Below are 21,902 nucleotides of genomic sequence, written 5' to 3'. Positions count from 1 at the left end.
ATTGTAATTTTGCAAGCCTCTATTAAATTTCCTCTTAGCCTCCAGAGGAAAGCAATCCCAGCTTCTCCACACTATCCCTCGGGCCACACTGTAAGACGTCAAACGGGTTCTGTATGTCTGATAGACATATATTTCAGCTACAGGGGAGTCAAAGGTTATGGGGAACGGGCGGCAAAGTTGCGTTGTGTCGAAGATCTCATCAGCCACGAACTTTTTAAATGGCGGGCTCGAGGGGCCGAATGGCCCAATCCTGCTCCTATTTTTTCTTTTGGGGAAGGTTAGTTTCTTAATTATGTAATTTTTGAGCAGCTAAGCAACGTTGGAAGGAAACTCCCACGGGACGTAGAAAAGTGCAAAATCTTAGCTCTACCGAGAGCTCATGCACCTGAGAGGTTAACCCTGTGTTTCTCTGTCCACAGATCTTCCAGGACCTTCGAAGTTTTTCCAGCATTTAATCAACAATTCCAGATGCAGTATCTGCTGCATATTGCTTTTTATGTTAACGCAGTGTCCCCGCTTGTATTAACAAAAGTCAAAAATAAATTGTAGCTAACAGAAAATAGAATCGATTAAATCGGCGTGCATTGGTGGTTCAGGGGTAGAATTCTCGCCTGCCACAACGGAGACCCGGGTTCGATTCCCGGCCAATGCAGGCTAATTTTTTTAACAATTCATTTCATAGCAAACACATCACATGAGCATAAATAATTTATTAGCTGTACCTGTGCAAGTGGATCAAGGGTATGAATGTTCTGCTCCTGTTCCTGTGCAACAGCTTTGAGGGGCTGAATGGCATCCTGTTCCTGTGTAACAGGCTCGATTCTTACTCTGACAGACATTGCATTGCTCACTTCCTCCTTAGTCTCGTTGTGAGTATCCCCGCCTGTCACGCGGGAGACCGGGGTGAAATTCCCCGACGGGAAGGAATTTTAACATCCCCAATTTTAAACGTTTTGGCAGCACCATAAAGCGCTCCTTGGAAAAGATCAACAGCGGAAGATTGAACCTAAAACAATTTTAAACGGTGAGGAACTGCATAAAAACCTCCTGCATCAATTCCTCGTTAGCATAGTGGTCTCCTTCTATTTGTCTTTTGTGCGGGGCACTGCGGAACGAGAGAGGACAGGGAAATGCAGATAACAGCGGGAGAAAGCACGTCTGATCTTTCAAGTGGACAGCACTGGCACGATTGGCCGAATGGCCTCACACTGTACTGCACGCCTCCATGAATCATATGGATATCTGAGACATACTCACACAAAGTGAGCACACATCTGTGTTCGTGCATATGTTTGAGTCTTTGTCTCAAGCAGTGCATTACTGTTTCCTCTGTATTGTCCTTGATATTTTGGTGCTGATTATTCAATATCCCGACGGCTTTTCTCTGACTGTGTATCTCTGAGAAAAGCACAGAAGCAAATGGATTTCAGGTGGACTCCTACACGCACTTGATGCTGTGGTTTCCTGAACATGTCCTTTGTGATCTCGCCTAAAAAATGCCATCTTGTCCGAAAAGTTTGTCTGGCGTGAAAGTGACCTGAATTTCAAAGCAGCAAGGAGGAAAGACTGCCTTGTTCTGCTTGCTGGCAGGCAACTTCTCACAGCTTCCCTGGTGGTCTAGTGGATAGGATTCGGCGCTTTCACCGCCGCGGCCCGGGTTCGATTCCCGGTCAGGGAACCATGTGCGTTTTCTGGCTGTTTGACATGCCAGCAATCAAAGCACCCGCGCGAAACAATGCTTGCACCTCATCAACCTTTCAATTTTCCACACCGCTGCTGTTGCCTCAACAGTCAGCAGCGCATCATTCGGTACCGAGGTGCAGCATTCGCTTCCTTGCCTCAGAACAGTCACGGTTATTATCCGTCTTCCATGTATTATTTTGCCGACTGCATCTCCCTAACAAACTTAGCTGATCACAGCACGGCTATCAGTCAACTCATTGCCAGTGTGAAAAATGCCACATTAGCAACGTGCGCAAGACTCGAATGACAGAGTAACTGGGCCGTGATAACTTATCCTGATATTCATGAGGCCTTAACATTCGCTGTATAAGACAATTCTACCTGTGGTTACCATCCCTCCTGCCATTGGAAAGCGTTTGTCTTTATTTCCTCTATCAAAACCCATTGTAATTTTGCAAGCCTCTATTAAATTTCCTCTTAGCCTCCAGAGGAAAGCAATCCCAGCTTCTCCACACTATCCCTCGGGCCACACTGTAAGACGTCAAACGGGTTCTGTATGTCTGATAGACATACATTTCAGCTACAGGGGAGTCAAAGGTTATGGGGAACGGGCGGCAAAGTTGCGTTGTGTCGAAGATCTCATCAGCCACGAACTTTTTAAATGGCGGGCTCGAGGGGCCGAATGGCCCAATCCTGCTCCTATTTTTTCTTTTGGGGAAGGTTAGTTTCTTAATTATGTAATTTTTGAGCAGCTAAACAACGTTGGAAGGAAACTCCCACGGGACGTAGAAAAGTGCAAAATCTTAGCTCTACCGAGAGCTCATGCACCTGAGAGGTTAACCCTGTGTTTCTCTGTCCACAGATCTTCCAGGACCTTCGAAGTGTTTCCAGCATTTAATCAACAATTCCAGATGCAGTATCTGCTGCATATTGCTTTTTATGTAAACGCAGTGTCCCCGCTTGTATTAACAAAATCAAAAATAAATTGCAGCTACCAGAAAATAGAATCGATTAAGTCGGCGTGCATTGGTGGTTCAGGGGTAGAATTCTCGCCTGCCACGCGGGAGACCCGGGTTCGATTCCCGGTCAATACAGGCTAATTTTTTTAACAATTCATTTCATAGCAAACACATCACATGAGCATAAATAATATATTAGCTGTACCTGTGCAAGTGGATCAAGGGTATGAATGTTCTGCTCCTGTTGCTGTGCAACAGCTTTGAGGGGCTGAATGGCATCCTGTTCCTGTGTAACAGGCTCGATTCTTACTCTGACAGACATTGCATTGCTCACTTCCTCGTTAGTCTCGTTGTGAGTATCCCCGCCTGTCACGCGGGAGACCGGGGTGAAATTCCCCGACGGGAAGGAATTTTAACATCCCCAATTTTAAACGTTTTGGCAGCACCTTAAAGCGCTCCTTGGAAAAGATCAACAGCGAAAGATTGAACCTAAAACAATTTTAAACGGTGAGGAACTGCATAAAAACCTCCTGCATCAATTCCTCGTTAGCATAGTGTTCTCCTTCTGTTTGTCTTTTGTGCGGGGCACTGCGGAACGAGAGAGGACAGGGAAATGCAGATAACAGCGGGAGAAAGCACGTCTGATCTTTCAAGTGGACAGCACTGGCACGATTGGCCGAATGGCCTCACACTGTACTGCACGCCTCCATGAATCATATGGATATCTGAGACATACTCACACAAAGTGAGCACACATCTGTGTTCGTGCATATGTTTGAGTCTTTGTCTCAAGCAGTGCATTACTGTTTCCTCTGTATTGTCCTTGATATTTTGGTGCTGATTATTCAATATCCCGACGGCTTTTCTCTGACTGTGTATCTCTGAGAGAAGCACAGAAGCAAATAGATTTCAGGTGGACGCCTACACGCACTTGATGCTGTGGTTTCCTGAACATGTCCTTTGTGATCTCGCCTAAAAAATGTCATCTTGCACGAAAAGTTTGCCTGGCGTGAAAGTGACCTGAATTTCAAAGCAGCAAGGAGGAAAGACTGCCTTGTTCTGCTTGCTGGCAGGCCGCTTCTCACACCTTCCCTGGTGGTCTAGTGGATAGGATTCGGCGCTTTCACCGCCGCGACCCGGGTTCGATTCCCGGTCAGGGAACCATGTGCGTTTTCTGGCTGTTTGACATGCCAGCAATCAAAGCACCCGCGCGAAACAATGCTTGCACCTCATCAACCTTTCAATTTTCCACACTGTTGCCTCAACAGTCAGCAGCGCATCATTCGGTACCGAGGTGCAGCATTCGCTTCCTTGCCTCGCAGTGTCAGAGAGTCACGGTTATTATCCGTCTTCCATGTATTATTTTGCCGACTGCATCTCCCTAACAAACTTAGCTGATCACAGCACGGCTATCAGTCAACTCATTGCCAGTGTGAAAAATGCCACATTAGCAACGTGTGCAAGACTCGAATGACAGAGTAACTGGGCCGTGATAACTTATCCTGATATTCATGAGGCCTTAACATTCGCTGCATAAGACAATTCTACCTCTGGTTACCATCCCTCCTGCCAGTCCCTGGGCACTCCCTGTTACTGGGGTACAGTCCCTGGGCACTCCCTGTTACTGGGGTACGGTCCCTGGGCACTCCCTGTTACTGGGGTACAGTCCCTGGGCGCTCCCTGTTACTGGGGTACGGTCCCTGGCACTCCCGGTTACTGGGGTACAGTCCCCGGGCACACCCTGTTGCTGGGGTACGGTGCCTGGGCACTCCCTGTTACTGGGGTACAGTCCCATGGCACTCCCTGTGACTGGGGTACTGTCCCTGGGCACTCCCTGTCACTGGGGTACGGTCCCTGGGCACTACCTGTTACTGGGGTACAGACCCTGGGCACTCGCTGTTACAGGGGTACGGTCCTTGGGCACTCCCTGTTACTGGGGTACGGTCCCTGGGCACTCCCTGTTACTGGGGTACAGTCCCTGGGCATTCCCTGTTACTGGGGTACAGTCCGTGGGCACTCCCTGTTACTGGGGTACAGTCCCTGGGCACTCCCTGTTACTGAGGTACATTCCCCGGGCACTGCCTGTTACTGGGGTACAGTCCCTGGGCACTCCCTGTTGCTGGGGTACAGTCCTTGGGCACTCCCTGTTACTGGGGTACGGTCCCTGGGCACTCCCTGTTACTGGGGTACAGTCCCTGGGCATTCCCTGTTACTTGGGTACAGTACCTGGGCACTCCTTGTTACTGGGGTACAGTCCCCGGGCACTGCCTGTTACTGGGGTACAGTCCATGGACACTCCCTGTTACTGGGGTACAGTCCCCGGGCACTCCCTGTTACTGGGGTACAGTCCCTGGGCACTGCCTGTTACTGGGGTACAGTCCCCGGGCAGTGCCTGTTACTGGAGCGCTCCCTGTTACTGGGGTACAGCCCCCGAGCACTCCCTGTTACTGGGGTACTGTCCCTCTCCACCAGTTGCCTGTACCATGCCCAAATCACCATATTCTGTGTTGAACCCAGACAAGGTTGGCTGGATATTTTATTGTGGGGACCACCCCCACTAACTAAGACGCATGAGTGTGCTGTGGTCGGGTGTGGAACATATCGGTGGGTGTGAGTGCATTGATCAAAACCAATTTTCCTCTATTTTTAAAGATTTGTTTTTAATCAGGGCATCTTTGGTCTGATGAGTGAAGATTTAAAGAGCATGTGTATGATAGTGAACTGGCAGTATGGGATTTGCCAGGAGAGGCCATTCCTTATAAACTTCCCGCTGCTCTTTCAGCGGGTGATTAACCTGGAGGGGAAGGGCAATCCAACAAAGGCCATTTAGGATCATAGAATGATTGCAGCATGGAAGAAGGCCATTCTGCCCGTCGAGCTTGTGCCAGCTCTCTACAAGAGCACTTCAGCTAGTCCCACTCCCCCGCCTTTTCCCCATAGCCCTGCACATTTCTTTCCTTCAGATACTTATCCAGCTCCCTTTTGAAAGCCATGATTGAGTCTGCCTCCACCACACTGTCAGGCGGTGCATTCCAGATCTTAAACACTTGGGGGGCAAAATTCAGTATCGCCCCGTTTGGGGCGCCATTAGCGGCCGTGCGCAAAGTTTAGCGCCTGGCGCTAATTAGCGCCTCTGATGGCAAACTTGGCTTTTATCGCCCCAGGGGGTGATTGGAGCGCGAAATCATGTGCTTCACACCTGTCTTAAGGCGCATAGACCGAGGAGTGAGGCGCTACCTCAGCGCTGGCGAAGCTATTGTGATGTCAGTCAGCAATGGAACACAGACACACTGGCGCCGGCCAGTTCTGACGAATGGTCATCGACCTGAAACATTAACTCTGTTTCTCTCTTCGCAGATGCTGCTTGACCTGCTGAGTTTCTCCAGCATTTTTCTGTTTTTATCTTAAAGGGGAGGGTCGATCTTGCTCTCCATCCACATCCTGCTCATTGCAGCCTTGAATCTCGGCCTGGAGAGACCTGTACATCAAATCTGCTGGAAAGAACAATGGAGAGGCCCAGGGAAACAGCTCAGAGTGCAGCCCCCACAGTCTCTTCTAAATCGATACAAGGAAGGGCAAATCAAAATGAACCAGCAAAGTGCTGCTCAGTATGCAAAACTCCTTCACACAGCGTTGAATCTCCAGAAGTCTCTCTCTCTCTCTCTCAGAATGCGTGGTGCAAAAATGTCACCAACAAAAAATGGCAGAAGCGGTCGCCTTTAAATAGCGCTCCCCCAGTCCCTTCCCGACTGCAAAACGCTCCCCTCAACCTGTCGTTGCTAGCAGCAGGTGGTAAGGCAGGGGGTGCCACTCAATGTCTGGTCCGGGGCGCTACCGGGGAGTTGCGCACTCGACTGACATCACGATCTACCGGCGCAGGAGATCGTGGCGGTAGTGTTTAGCGCCGCCACAAAATGTCTAGTTAATTACGCGAGCGACGCAAACATCGCCGCGCCCGGGCGCTAGTTGCTCTGCGGCCCATTAGCGCCCTCTTAAGGCGCTAACGGGAGGCGCAGACAACTGAATTTTTCCTCCTTGCTGCGTAAAAAAGTTTTTTCTTATGTCGCCTTTGGTTCTTTTGCAAATCAACTTAAATCTGTGTCCTCTGATTCTCTACCCTTCTGCCAATGGGAACAGTTTGTCACTCTCTACTCTGTCCAGACCCCTCATGATTTTGAGCACCTCCATCAAATCTCCCCTCAATCTTTTCTGCTCCAAGGAGAACAACCCCAGCTTCTCCAGTCTGTCAAAGTAACTGAAGTCCCTCAATCCTGGAATCATTCTCGTAAATCTTTGCTGCACCCTCTCAAAGGCCTTCACATCTTTCCTAAAGTGCGGTGCCCAGAATTGGACATATTTGGACTTTCAACCTCCTTTTGTAGGAAAGCTTGGCACTACAGGATCTGTTGGAGATTGATGCCGAGAGAGATATGAATAAGATAACCGGGTTATGTACCGAGCAGTCAGCGAGTTTCGTCGGGCCAAGGGTCAGGCATCCTCCCTGCCGTAACCAGGGCAGTCACAGTGCAGAATGGTCCTGGGTGACTTGCTGCCCTGTTTACACTGCTGATCTTAGGTCTGGATACCAGGGGCTGGAACTCCTGCCTGTTTGAGGCCACTTGGAATAAGCAAATCCACCTCTCAGAAAATGGTCAAAGTTTCTTTTTAACTCTTATTTTAGGGGGGCCAAGAGGAGCAGGAGGTTTTGCCGCTGCTCCAGCCGTAGCTCAGTGGGCAGCACTCTCTCGCCTGAGCTAGAAGGTTGTGGGTTCGAGCCCCACTCCAGAGACTTGAGCACAAAAATCCAGGCTGACACTCCAGTGCAGTACTGAGGGAGCGGCGCACTGTCAGAGGGGCGGTACTGAGGCAGCGCCGCACGGTCGGAGGGGCAGTACTGAGGGAGCACTGCACTGTTGGAGGGGCAGGACTGAGGGAGTGCCGAACTATCGGAGGGGCGGTACTGGGGGAGCGCCGCACTGTCGGAGGGGCAGTACTCAGGGAGCGCTGCACTGTCGGAGGGGCAGTACTGAGGGAGCGCCGCACTGTCGGAGGGGCAGTACTGAGGGAGCACCACACTGTCGGAGGGGCAGTAATGAGGGAGCGCCGCACTGTCAGAGGGGCAGTACTGAGGGAGCACCACACTGTCGGAGGGGCAGTACTGAGGGAGCGCTGCACTGTTGGAGGGGCAGTGCTGAGGGAGCGCTGCACTGTCGGAGGGGCAGTATTGAGGGAGCGCTGCACTGTCGGAGGGGCAGGACTGAGGGAGTGCTGCACTGTCGGAGGGGCAGTACTGAGGGAGCGCTGCACTGTCGGAGGGGCAGGACTGAGGGAGCGCCGCACTGTCGGAGGGGCAGGACTGAGGGAGTGCAGCACTATCGGAGGGACGGTACTGAGGCAGCACTGCACTGTCGGAGGGGCAGTACTGATGGAGCGCCGCACTGTCGGAGGGGCAATACTGAGGGAGCGCCGCACTTTCGGAGGGTCAGTACTGAGGGAACGCTGCACTGTTGGAGGGGCAGTACTGAGGGAGCGCTGCACTGTCGGAGGGGCAATACAGAGGGAGCGCCGCACTTTCGGAGGGGCAGTACTGATGGAGCGCCGCACTGTCGGAGGGGCAATACTGAGGGAGCGCCGCACTTTCGGAGGGTCAGTACTGAGGGAACGCTGCACTGTTGGAGGGGCAGTACTGAGGGAGCGCTGCACTGTCGGAGGGGCAGTACTGAGGGAGCGCTGCACTGTCGGAGGGGCAGTACTGAGGGAGCGCTGCACTATCAGAGAGGTAGTACTGAGGGAGCGCCGCACTGTCGGGAGGGAGGGAGCGCCGCACTTTAGGAGGTGCGTCTTTTGGATGAGACATTAAACTGCTCTCTCAGGTGGATGTAAATGATCCCACGGCCACTATTCGAAGGTGAGCATGGTCATTCTCCCTGGTGTCCTGGGCCAATATTTATCCCTTAATCAACAGGACTGAAAAAACAGATTATCTTGCCATATCACATTGCTGTTTGTGGGAGCTTGCTGTGCGCAAATTGGCTGCCGTGTTTCCTTCATTAGAACAGTGACTGCACTTCAAAAAGTACTTCATTGGCTGTGAAGTGCTTTGGGACGTCCTGAGGTGCTGAACGCTGGTATAGAAATGCAAGTCTTTTTAAATGTTTTTGTAACACAGTGATGGGTGTGTGGAGATCAGTGTCATATTCCCCATTGTCAGTCAATGCTGCCACTCGCTGGCATCAGATAGACAGTGCAGTGCTATAAATGTACAGGGGCTGAGGGCACTGGTTCTGTCCTGCCTCTGTCAGCAGTGACAGTTACCGCTTAATCATTGCCTTGGGCTGATTTCGCTGCTGCAGTCTCGGCAGCCTCTCCTCCATTCTTCGGACCCCACAGATGTGGATGCGGGACTGGTGAGCTGCCGCCCAAATGCTCGGTCCTCGATGGGCTGCAGCCTCATAATCTGTGGCTGACTCGCTGTGCACCAGGCAGGAGGGCCATATTCCAGGGGTGGGTGGGGACAGCACACAACCGTCTGAGGAAAGCCCTGGGGCTGTCAGCGGGCCTCATTCCACAGAGAGCCGGGGGTATCGGGCCTTACCTGTAATCAACGTCCAACCAGAGGTATCTGGGCATTACCTGTAATCACCGTCCCACCAGGGGTATCTGGGCATTACCTGCAATCACTGTCCCACCAGGGGTATCTGGGCATTACCTGCAATCACTGTCCCACAAGGGGTATCTGGGCATTACCTGCAATCACTGTCCCAGCAGGGGTATCCAGACATTACCGGTAATCACCATCCCACCAGCGGTATCCGGGCATTACCTGTAATCACCGTCCCACCAGGGGTATCCGGGCATTACCAGTAATCACCTTCACACCAGGGGTATCCGGGCATTACCTGTAATCACCGTCCCACCAGGGGTATCTGGGCATTACCTGTAATCACTGTCCCACCAGGGGTATCTGGGCATTACCTGCAATCACTGTCCCACCAGGGTATCTGGGCATTACCTGCAATCACTGTCCCAGCAGGGGTATCCAGACATTACCGGTAATCACCATCCCACCAGCGGTATCTGGGCAAAGGAGGAACTGACGCAAATCAATATCTCTAAGGATATGGTGTTAAGGAAGCTAAAGGGATTGAAGGTGGACAAATCCCCAGGGCCTGATAACATGCATCCTAGGGTACTGAAGGAGGTGGCCCTAGAGATAGCGGATGCACTAAGGATGATTTTTCAGAATTCATTAGACTCGGGAACAGTGCCGATGGATTGGAGGGTAGCTAACGTTACCCCACTATTCAAAAAGGGGGGTAGGGAAAAAGCAGGTAATTACAGACCTGTAAGCCTTACATCAGTTGTGGGCAAAATGCTGGAGTCCATCATTAAGGATGAAATAGCGGAGCACTTAGCAAATGGGGACAGGATAGGACAGAGTCAACATGGATTTACAAAGGGTAAATCGTGCTTGACTAATCTATTGGAATTTTTTGAGGGAGTAACTGGTAGAATAGATGGGGGAGAGCCAGTAGATGTGGTGTACCTGGACTTCCAAAAGGCCTTCGATAAGGTCCCACATAAAAGATTAGCATGGAAAATTGAGGCTCATGGGATAAAGGGGAAAGTTTTGGCGTGGATAGGGAACTGGCTGTCAGATAGAAAACAGAGAGTTGGAATAAACGGCTCATTTTCTGAATGGCAGGCAGTAACAAGTGGGGTACCAGAGGGATCTGTCCTGGGCCCCCAGCTGTTCACAATTTACATTAATGACCTGGATCAGGGAGTCGGATGCAGCATTTCCAAATTTGCAGACGACACTAAACTAGGAGGTGGGGTGGGCTCAGAGGAAGAGACCAGGAAGCTCCAGAGCGATTTGGACAGACTGGGCGATTGGGCGGATAAATGGCAGATGCACTATAATGTGGACAAGTGCGAAGTTATCCACCTTGGGTGCAGGAACGGGAGGGCAAATTATTATTTAAATGGCAATAGATTGGGAGAGGGGGAAGTACAGGGAGACCTGGGTGTTCTTGTACACCAGTCACTGAAGGCGAGCATGCAGGTGCAACAGGCGGTCAAGAAGGCAAACGGTATGCTGGCCTTCATAGCAAAAGGGTTAGAATACAGGAACAGGGATACCTTGCTGCAGCTGTACAGGGCACTGGTGAGACCACACCTCGAGTACTGTGTACAGTTTTGGTCGCCTCATCTGAGGAAGGATGTTCTTGCCATGGAGGGGGTGCAGCGGCGATTCACCAGGCTGATACCAGGAATGGCGGGAATGACCTATGAGGAGAGACTATGTAGTTTAGGGATGTACACACTGGAGTTTAGAAGATTGAGAGGGGACCTCATAGAAGTGTATAAAATTCTGACAGGTCTAGACAGACTGGATGCAGAAGGAATGTTTCCCTTGGCGGGTGAAAACAGAACTAGAGGACATAATTTAAGGATAAGGGCTAAACCATTTAGGACAGAGATGAGGGGGAATTTCTTCACTCAGAGAGTGGTGAACCTGTGGAACTCATTGCCACAGAGGGCAGTGTACGCCAGCTCATTAAATATATTTAAGAGGGAATTAGATATATTTCTACGGGCAAAAGGGGTTAAGGGTTACGGAGAGAAGGCGGGGACGGGATACTGAATTAAAGGATCAGCCATGATCTCATTAAATGGCGGAGCAGGCACGAAGGGCCGAATGGCCTACTCCTGCTCCTATCTTCTATGTATCTATGTATTACCTGTAATCACCGTCCCACCAGGGGTATCTGGGCATTACCTGTAATCACTGTCCCTCCAGGGGTATCTGGGCATTACCTGTAGTCATTGTCCCACCAGGGGTATCCAGGCATTGCCTGTAATCACCTTCACACCAGGGGTATCCAGGCATTACCAGTAATCACTGTCCCACCAGGGGTATCTGGGCATTACCTGTAATCACCTTCACACCAGGGGTATCCGGGCATTACCAGTAATCACTATCCCACCAGGGGTATCTGGGCATTACCTGTAATCACTGTCCCTCCAGGGTTATCTGGGCATTACTTGTAATCACCGTCCCACCAGGATTATCTGGGCATTACCTGTAATCACCGTCCCACCAGGGGTATCTGGGCATTACCTGTAATCATTGTCCCACCAGGGGTATCCAGGCATTGCCTGTAATCACCTTCACACCAGGGGTATCCAGGCATTACCTGTAATCACTGTCCCACCAGGGGTATCTGGGCATTACCTGTAATCACTGTCCCTCCAGGGTTATCTGGGCATTACCTGTAATCACTGTCCCTCCAGGGTTATCTGGGCATTACCTGTAATCACCGTCCCACCAGGGGTATCTGGGCATTACCTGTAATCACTGTCCCACCAGGGTATCTGGGCATTTCCTGTAATCACAGTCCCACCGGGGGTATCTGGACATTACCCGTAATCACCGTCCCTCCAGGGGTATCTGGGCATTACCTGTAATCACTGTCCCTCCAGGGGTATCTGGGCATTTCCTGTAATCACTGTCCCACCAGGGGTATCTGGGCATTGCCTGTAATCGCCGTCCCTCCGGGGTATATGGGCATTACCTGTAATCACTGTCCCACCAGGGGTATCCAGGCATTGCCTGTAATCACCTTCACATGAGGGGTATCCGGGCATTACCAGTAATCACTATCCCACCAGGGGTATCTGGGCATTACCTGTAATCACCGTCCCACCAGGGGTATCTGGGCATTACCTGTAATCACCATCCCACCAGGGGTATCTGGGCATTACCTGCAATCACCGTCCCACCAGGGGTATCTGGGCATTACCTGTATTCACTGTCCCACCAGGTGTATCCGGACATTACCTGTAATCTCCGTCCCACCAGGGGTATCTGGGCATTACCTGTAATCACTGTCCCAACAGGGGTATCTGGGCATTTCCTGTAATCACTGCCCCACCAGGGGTATCTTGGCATTACCTGTAATCACTGTCCCACCAGGGGTATCTGGGCATTACCTGTATTCACTGTCCCACCAGGGGTATCCGGGCATTACCTGTATTCACTGTCCCACCAGGCGTATCTGGGCATTACCTGTAATCACCTTCACCTGAGGGATATTCAGGCATTACCTGTAATCACTGTCCCACCAGGGGTATCTGGGCATTACCTCTAATCACTGTCCCACCAGGGGTATCTGGGCATTTCCTGTAATCACTGTCCCACCAGGGGTATCTTGGCATTACCTGTAATCACTGTCCCACCAGGGGTATCTGGGCATTACCTGTAATCACTGTCCCAACAGGGGTATCTGGGCATTTCCTGTAATCGCTGTCCCACCAAGGGTATCTGGGCATTACATGTAATCACTGTCCCTGCAGGTATATCCTGGAATTACCTGCAATGGGTAGCACCAGGGCTATCCTGTCGCGGGAGCCAGTATTGTATCAAAATTAGCGGATAATATGAAAGGTTTGTTAGCTGGATTTCTCACACCAGCCAATCCTCAGGCCACTGGGAGTTTGACTGAGATCTCCTGTTGGGCTCCAGTGTGGACAGTCTTGTGCTGTGGATTGATGTCCACCAGTGTCAGATTACCACGGACCGAGGAGTCGTTCACTCCATCAGTCTGGCCCAGATTAAAGCAGATGTTGGATGGAAAGACGACAGTGAGCTGACATGCGGGGGCCAGATGGTTAAGGCTTTATTCTGTGCTTACATTGTGTGTCTGTACCTTTGCCTTATCCTGGGTCAATAGCAGCAATGACAGGATTAACAATAAGGAGGCACTTCGATATCCCTTCCCTTCCATACAGGCATAACTGCGACAAGCCGACAAATACCAACGGAAAACAGCTCCTACAGCTCTGCCGAGGCCTGTGTCTGTACATTGTCAATGGTAGGTTCATGGGAGACCTCCTCGGAAGATCGACCTATTGCTCACCTCTTGGCTGCAGCACAGTAGACTATATGATTACATATTTGGACCCATCCTCTTTCAGAGCATTCACAGTCAAACCGCAAACAACACTGTCAGACCACAATCAAATTACTATGTATCTTAAAAAGACAGAAACAACCAACACAGAAACACAACCCAGTAAGCTGTACAACACCAAAAAATCATACAGATGGGCCAAAAATAGCACGGAAAAATACCAGAAAGCAATTAGCAATGAATCAACTCAAGCTCTCTTGGACACCTTTCTGGATAACATATACACTCACAATAAAGAAGGCGTAAACCGGGCAGTGAATAACCTAAACAATATTTTTGATAATTTGGCAACAAGGTCAAACTTGAAAGCTCGCAAGAACAAACCCAAAACAAAAAACTATGAAAAATGGCTTGACCCAGATTGCCATAACATGAGGAAAAAACTTAGAAAAATATCAAACCAAAAACACAGACAGCCAGAAAACGAGGAATTACGCCTTACTTATTGTCAGACATAAACACAATACAGAAACACACTCAGAACCAAAAAAGAGCAATATATTAAGAATACACTCAGCTCCATTGAGGAATCCATTGATTCCAATTGTTTCTGGGGCAACTGGAATACATTACACAAAAAACAACACGACGAATTGGCCATTCAAAATGGAGACACATGGGAAAACTACTTTGAAAAATTATACCAGAAAAACACACTGAGACCAGAGCAACACCAAATATGCAAAAAACTGGAAAAGCTCGAAATGGCCATAAAAGATAACCAAAACCCGCTAGACTCCATACTAACAGAAAAAGAACTATTTGAAAAATTCAAGGACCTGACACCAGGAAAAGCTTGCGGTGCAGACGGCATACTAAGCGAGATGATCAAACACACAGACGATAAAATGAAACTGGCTATCCTAAAGCTCTTCAACTTGGTTCTGAGTGTCGGTTACTGCCCTGATATCTGGAACAAAGGACTCATAATGCCCATATACAAAAGTGGGGACAAAGTCGACCCAAATAACTATCGAGGCATCTGTGTAAACAGTAACCTGGGGAAGGTATTCTGTAGTATCATAAACAAAAGACATAAACTTCCTTGAGGAGCACAATGTCTTGAGTAAAAGCCAAATTGGATTCCTGCCAAACTATAGAACATCAGATCATATCTTCACCCTACAGACCCTAATTGACAAACACGTTCATCAAAACAAAAGCAAAATCTACGCATGCTTTATAGATTTCCAGAAGGCCTTCGATTCCATCTGGCATGACGGTTTATTCCTGAAACTTATCGAAAGCAGGGTAGGGGGAAAAACATATGATGTAATTAAATCAATGTATACAAACAACAAATGTGCAGTTAAAATTGGAGACAAACAAACAAAATACTTTCCACAGGGGCGGGGGGTGACGCAGGGCTCGCCCATCTCCCCGACACTCTTTAATATTTATATAAATGAATTGGCAAAACTACTTGAACAATCTACAGCACCCGGCCTCACCCTATATGAATCCAAGGTTAAATTCCTCCTCTATGCAGATGACCTGGTTCTGCTGTCACCAACTAAGGAGGGTCTACAGCAGAACCTGGATCTGCTGGAGTCGTACTGCCAGACCTGGGCCCTGACAATAAATCCCCAAAAAACCAAAGTCCTTGTGTTCCAGCAAAGATCCAGACATCAGGGACCCAAAATAAATTTCACACTAGGAACAACCAAAATTGAACAAACCACTAACTACACATACTAGGGCTTAAAAATCAGTTCTATGGGAAATTTCCATCTGGCTGTGAATGAACTGAAAGAGAAAGCAAGAAGGGCTTTCTATGCCATTAAAAAATCAATCCAAATAGAAATCCCAATTAGCATTCGGCTCAAAATTTTCACATCAGTAATTGAACCAATTGCACTCTATGGCAGTGAGGTGTGGGGACCGCTAACACAACAAGAATTTGCAAAATGGGACAAATACCCAACTGAGATCCTACATGCAGAATTCTGTAAAAGTATCCTCCGGACTCAAATGAAAACCGTAAACAATGCATGCAGGGCAGAACTAGGTCAATATCCATTAATAATCACTATCCAAAAAAGAGCCACCAAATTTTGGAAACACCTAGAAATGAGCAACCCCCAATGCTATCATTACGAAGCCCTGAAATGCCAAGAGAGGACCATAAAGAAGAATACCCTCAGTCAACTAGTCCTGGGACTCAGTGAAGTAACTACTAACACTACTAACAATAACCAGCCTCAGGACAGTGACAGCGTAACACAAAGAAATTGACCCAACACAATCGTCGCTAAGCAAAAGGAAAAATATCTGTCATATTGGGCAGAAACAACAAAAACCCAAAGCAAACTCAATTGCTACTTGGCCCTAAACAGACAATACAACATGGCTGATTACCTGACCATGGTAAAGGATAGCAAACTGAGAAAAACCTTGACAATGTACAGACTTAGTGAACATAGCCTGGCGGTCGAAAAAGGTAGACACAGACAGACCTGGCTACCAAGAGAGGACAGGATATGCTCTCACTGCAGTTAGGGAGTGGTGGAGACAGAGATGCACTTCCTCACAGCCTGTAGAAAATATCAGGGCATAAGGGAGAATTTCTACCCAAAATTCACAAAAATATGCCCGGAATTCAGAAATTTGAATGACGACCAAAAACTCCCATACCTACTAGGGGAAGAGAGAATTTGTGTAACATTAGCGGCACACTATGTTACAGCTTGCCATAAACAGAGGGACAACCACTAAATAAAAGAAAAGAGTATATACAAATTATATGAATGTATATTTATACACTCAGGGATGTATCTATTTATACACTGTATAGATAGATCTGTATTTTTGTGTACAACCATGAATGTTATTCGATGCTTTGGCAACATAAGATGTACCTTGTCATGCCAATAAAGCGATTTGAATTGAATTGACTGTGTCACAGGTAGATGGAAGTTCGTGGGAGCGGGTTCTGAGATGAGTGGGTGCCCTGCCACTAGAACCAAAGGGGCTTTGAGGAACACGGGCCAAGAAATCGGATATGGCCTGAAAACGGACGGAGTCGTGGCCCAGCGTTACTTAGCTGCGTCTGGACACAGTGGCCTAAGTAGCACGCAAAATTCATGCTGAGTGCTCTTTTACATGATTATAGTGCTGATCTGAGCACTAAACCCGCTGCTCATTGCTTTACCGCTCAACAGATGGGCCAATATCGGGTGCAGTCTGACTGCAAGTCATGTTAGGCCTCGGCTTTCTCCACTACTTAAAGGGAAGGTTCTTTGGTGCAGCAGCGCCTCATTGTCATTCCATTTGGAGCGCCACTTGTAAGATCACGCTGTATCAGAGTGCTCTCCTGCAGCCTCAGTTTGCTGCCACCCAAGCTCAGACTGCTGCCACCATGGCTGGGTTTACCAGTGTCGAACGGGGCTTGCAGGGTGTCACAGCCGCCCCACCATCTGGCCACCAACAGATTGCTAGGAATGTTGAGTCACCACCTGGGGAGAGTGGCAGTGGATCTGGGGAGCAGGAACCTGCTGCCCTCTCTCAGGATGACAGCATTCCTACTCCCACCTCTGCCACTCTACCATTGCCCTTGCCGCTGCCTGTCAGCCAGCCTAGGCTGCTGCCGCCCATGCCGAGGTGGTGCAGTCTACAGCCAGGCCTTCTAGGGCCAGAGCTGCTCGAGGTCGTCCTGCAAGGCCATTTGCAGTCTCCCCCACTGAAAGTCAGCAGCCTTCCACTGGCCATTCTGCAGCCACTGGGGGAGTTGTTCGCAATTAACACAGGGCGGTAAGTTGAGCGGCGCACTCCAAAACACATGGGAAGTGCGGCAGCCACCATGTTTCCCCGAATCGGGCCTTAAGGGCCTGCGGTAAGACTGCGGATTTCTAGGCCTTGAAGCTTAACTTTCAGCAGCGGGATTCCCCTCCTTGGCCCAGTTGGAGCCTTTAATCGCTTCTCTCACTTTGACCCAAAACAATTTTTGAGCTTCAATGTCTGATGGCCACTGGATGTAGGTCTTCTTTTTCATGACCTTTCTCATCTTGTGGTAGGTTGAGAGTTCAGCATCTGGAATCTTCTCCAAGAAGATCAGGATGATGATATCTTTCAGCTCATGGAAGAGCCTGTAGCTCGCTAGCTGCAGTTCCATGGAGCACCACTCGCTGTACAGGTAGTTGCGGCTCATCACACAGATGGTCTTCCTGCTCTGGTAGATGCTGTCCACGATGTTGTCGATGATATATTTGCCCAGCTCAAAATCTCTGTGGTGGAGGCAGAGTTTGAAGCTTTGAGGTCCTCTCGTTTCCAGGTTTGGCACCAACTCTTGCAGAACCCAGTCTTCGTCCTGAGAATTATAGGAGATAAATGCATCATACCTGTAGGACTGCTGACTCTCTCCTCTCCCTCTGTGGTCATTCAACCACGATCGGAAAATATAAAACCCATACTTGATGTGCCAGTACCCTTTACTGTAGAATATAGGGATGAACATGAACAAGATCAAGACCGGCACAGTTATATGGAACATGATCTGCCCAATGTCCAAGTAACAAACGCGAGCATCAAACTTATACAAGTATTCAGTTGGCCGATCTGCACATGTTTGGTTGTAAAAATAGATAACCTGCACCCTGGGGTTGGACAGGGACCAGTTTTGGAACCAACTGATGTCACAGGTGCAGGGGAACGGGTTCTTCCGTAGATCCAGGTAGGTCAGGGAGGGCAGGTGTTCCACAACCGTGCTATTGATGATCTGAATGGCGTTTTTCCCCAAGAACAATGTCCTGAGGTTGGAAAGGTTTCCAAAGACGTCAAGAGACATGGATTGGAGGCCGACATTTTCAAGGTTGAGTCTCTCTAGACTCTGGAGATTCTTGAAGATCCCTGGATTCAGACCGTGGATCCCATTGCAAGCATCGGGCATGGAGAGGATTCTCAAATTGATCAGATCTTCAAATCCATCTTTGGACAGTGACATTTTATTCTCTCCTATATACAGGTCTCTTAAAGAGATGAGGCCATTGAAAAACTTTGGAGGAATAATGTTGATGCCGTAGGGTTGCTGGGCTTGTAGTTTGAGAATGTAGAGCTTTGTGAGGTTAACAAAGGGAGATGCTGCAATCAGGCCAGTGTTGTATCTGATCCGGTTACTGTCCAAGTCCAACACTCCTAATGATGGGAGGATGTCGAAGATCTCCCTGCTGATACGGGTTATACAGTTCCTATCGAGATGAAGCTTGGTCAGGTTGTGTAATCCACAGAAAGACTGGCTGGTGAGGCTTCGAATTTTGTTCCCTCCCAGGTCCAATGTGTTCAGGTTATTGAGATTTGCAAACACCTTGCTGAAAACAATTGAGATCCTGTTGTTTCTGAGATTGAGATTCCTGAGACTCCCAAGGTTGCTGAAGATGTGTTCATAGATGTCAGTTATGAGGTTGTTGTCGAGTCGGAGCTCCTGCAAGTTGGTGAGGTTAGAAAAGGCAGCCTTGTTGATGACAGCAATGTTGTTAATGTTCAGCTTTAGGGTCCGGAGATGGGGAGCATAAGAGAAGGCGTGACTATAAATGGTGAAAATCCTGTTGTAGCGAAAGATTAGGAGCGACAGCTTGGGAAACACCGCGACTGCCTTCCCATCCTTGTAACAGGAAGGTAACTTGATGATTCTGTTGTGCTCGATAATGAAAGAAACAACTTGCTTTCTTTTCGATGCAAATTCAAAGCACTCCACAGATGTGAGGAGATTGTGTGATAAATCCCAGCTGGTGATGGGTGGGCACTGGGATAGGGAATGGGCAGGGAGGAATAAGATCTGATTGTTCTGCAGGACCAGGCTCTTCATAATCCTGAGACCCAGATAGTGGCACAGGTTGGACAGCTGACTCTGGTTGTGCAGCCTTAACCCAGAGTATTGAACATTCTGTAGATCCAGGTTTGCAGATTTGAGAAACTCGGTGACATTTAAGGGGTTGTTCTTGATGATCAAACACGAGATGTTCCTCAGGTCAACTTTAGAAAATTCCAAAGCATCGGAGAGTTTGTTATTGGACAGATCCAACCTGAGAATGTTGCTGAGGAAGTTCCGTTGGCAGTCAAATGTTGTGAGAGAGTTGTTAGAGAGGGAGAGGTTTCGGAGGGAGGGTGGGAGGGCGGTGCGATGTTGCAGGGAGGCGAGTTGATTGTTGCCCAGATCCAGGAGCATCAGATTACTGAGCCCAGAGACAGCGCTCACCAGATGGGAGAAATTCTGGAGTTTATTGGAGCTTAAGACAAGTGTTTGATGATTGTCCAATGCAGCGAAGGCTTTGGGTTCAACTGTGACTAAGCGGTTGTGATGGAGCAGGAGTTGATCTAACTTTTCAAGTTCTTGGAAGCCCGAAGAGTTCAGACGAGAGATACTGTTGTAGGACAGGTTAAGGGTCAGTAGGCTGGTGAGATTACTGAACGCACCGCAGCAAACACTCTCAATCCGATTGTAATCCAGCCGCAGGGTGAGCAGCTTGGACAGGCTGCGGAAGCTGTCCGCTTGCAGTTGGGTGAGCCAGTTGTGGGAGATGTTCAAGTGCACGGTGCTGGCTGGGAGGTCGGACACGGCACTAGAGACCTGTGTCAGGAAGCGGTGGACGCACTGAAATGTACCATTGTGGTTCGCAACCTGCATGCAGTTATTGAAAGTGTACCCGGGGACTGTGGGCACCAACACATTGCAGGAGAGGGCACAGAGAAGCAGCAGCCAGTCAACGCTCAGTCTCAACATCACAGCCTCCTTCTTCCGTCCGAGGGTTCAGATGTTTTGCAGGACCTCACTCAAGAAAAATTCCGTGGGTGTGAGATGTTTTTTCTCTGTCGCTGCCAGAACAGCCTGTAAAGTCAGAGATGGTTTACATTGTCAGTTTAGTAGAAATTAAGCAAATCAGTTAACCTGCTGCCATGGATACTGTGTTCTCCACTACTCTGAAAAGCCATTCCCATGTTTAATATCTGTGATATGCGGAAGGCTCCTTACTGTCCAGATATTACCAGCTCCCTGAAGACCCCTTACTCCTCTGAACACCTCACGCTCTTGCATACCTCGCCCATTCCATCATCACCTGCGGCTCTCCCAGGCCACGGCTACTTTCTCATTAAGATCTGCTTCCTCTTTGTATTGAAGTGCCAAAGGCCCCAGACCCTGATGACTGTGTTCACGGATACTGAGGGAAGACAGAGAGGAGATAACAGAGGCTTTGAGGACAATGCTCCAAACATCCTGTGCACTGGTCCCCATATTACAAAACGGATATAGAGGCACTGGAGAAGCTGCGCAAAAGGTTTGTACCAGAACTGAGAGGTTTCAACTATCAGGAAAGATTAAACAGGCTGGGGCTCTTTAGAAAAGAGACTGAGAGATGACCTGATAGAGGTCTTTAAAATTATGAAGGGGTTCGATAGGGTAGACAGAGAGAAGATATTTCTAGTTGTGGGGGGAGACCAAAACTGTGGGCCATATATATGAGTTAGTCACTAATTCATCCAGTAGGGAATTCAGGAGCAATTTCTTTACCCAGAGAGTGGTGAAAATGTGGAAGATGCTACCACAAGGAGTGATTGAGGCGAATGTCATTTGAGGGGAAGCTAGATAAGGACCTGAGGGAGAAAGGAATGGAAGGATGTGGTGATTGTGCGAGATGAAGTAGAGTGGGAGGAGGCTCGTGTGGAGCATAAATGCTGGCGTGGACCGGTCGAGCCGAATGGCCTGTGTCTGTGCTGTAAAATTCTATGTAAGCCTTGGATATGGAAGTTGAACCACATGCCTGCTGTTGCCAATATAAAAACTCTCTTCAATCAGAGTGAAAGGGATAAATCAGATAACTACAGACCAGTCGGCCTAACATTGGTGGTGAGTGAGCTCCCAGAGAAAGAAAAAAGAAAGTCTTGCATTTCTACAGCGCCTTTCATGACCTCAGGACGTCCCAACGCTTTAGCGCCAATGAAGTGTAGTCACTGTTGTAATGTAGGAAATGTGGTAGCCAATTTGCGCACAGCAAGCTCCCACAAACAGCAGTGTGATAATGACCAGATAATCTGTTTTAGTTGTGTTGATTAAGGGATAAGTATTGGCCCAGGACTCAGGGGAGAACTCTCCTGCTCTTCTTCGAAATAGTGCCATAGGATCTTTAACACCCACCTGAGAGGACAGACACGGCCTCGGTTTAACATCTCATCTGAAAGACGGCGCCTCCGACAGTGCATCACACTCTGTGTACTGCATTGGAGTGTCAGCCTGGATTTTTGTGCTCAAGTCACTGGAGTGGGGAGAGCGAGAGTTACTCAGGGCAAGGGTGCT

The 21,902-nt window shown here is 49.0% G+C and overlaps 1 protein-coding gene and 2 non-coding genes across 3 annotated transcripts; 2 read left to right on the top strand and 1 right to left on the bottom strand.

Moving 5' to 3' along the window:
- The first annotated feature begins 1,606 nt into the window (after positions 1-1,606).
- trnae-uuc (transfer RNA glutamic acid (anticodon UUC)) lies at positions 1,607-1,678 on the top strand. Its single transcript has one exon. It is a non-coding gene; the product is annotated as a tRNA-Glu (tRNA).
- Positions 1,679-3,731: 2,053 nt separating this feature from the next.
- trnae-uuc (transfer RNA glutamic acid (anticodon UUC)) lies at positions 3,732-3,803 on the top strand. Its single transcript has one exon. It is a non-coding gene; the product is annotated as a tRNA-Glu (tRNA).
- A 13,677-nt stretch (positions 3,804-17,480) lies between these two features.
- Positions 17,481-20,333, bottom strand: LOC147085386 (uncharacterized). The gene has a single exon (XM_085979097.1). It carries the CDS (start codon positions 20,331-20,333, stop codon positions 17,481-17,483), a length of 2,853 nt encoding a protein of 950 aa, XP_085835223.1.
- Positions 20,334-21,902: the final 1,569 nt, after the last annotated feature.

Source organism: Somniosus microcephalus, unplaced genomic scaffold (assembly GCF_052327205.1).
Source record: "Somniosus microcephalus isolate GS21.2 unplaced genomic scaffold, FLI_Smic_1.0 unresolved_chr8, whole genome shotgun sequence".
In the NCBI taxonomy this organism is placed as follows: Eukaryota; Metazoa; Chordata; class Chondrichthyes; order Squaliformes; family Somniosidae; genus Somniosus; species Somniosus microcephalus.
The sequence above is the reverse complement of the archived record's forward strand: the minus strand, read 5'-3'. Positions and strand labels throughout refer to the sequence as shown.

What these genes read in the sequence shown, in the direction of transcription:
- LOC147085386 (XM_085979097.1), bottom strand. Translation starts at nt 20,333, where the DNA reads ATGTTGAGACTGAGCGTTGACTGGCTGCTGCTTCTCTGTGCCCTCTCC.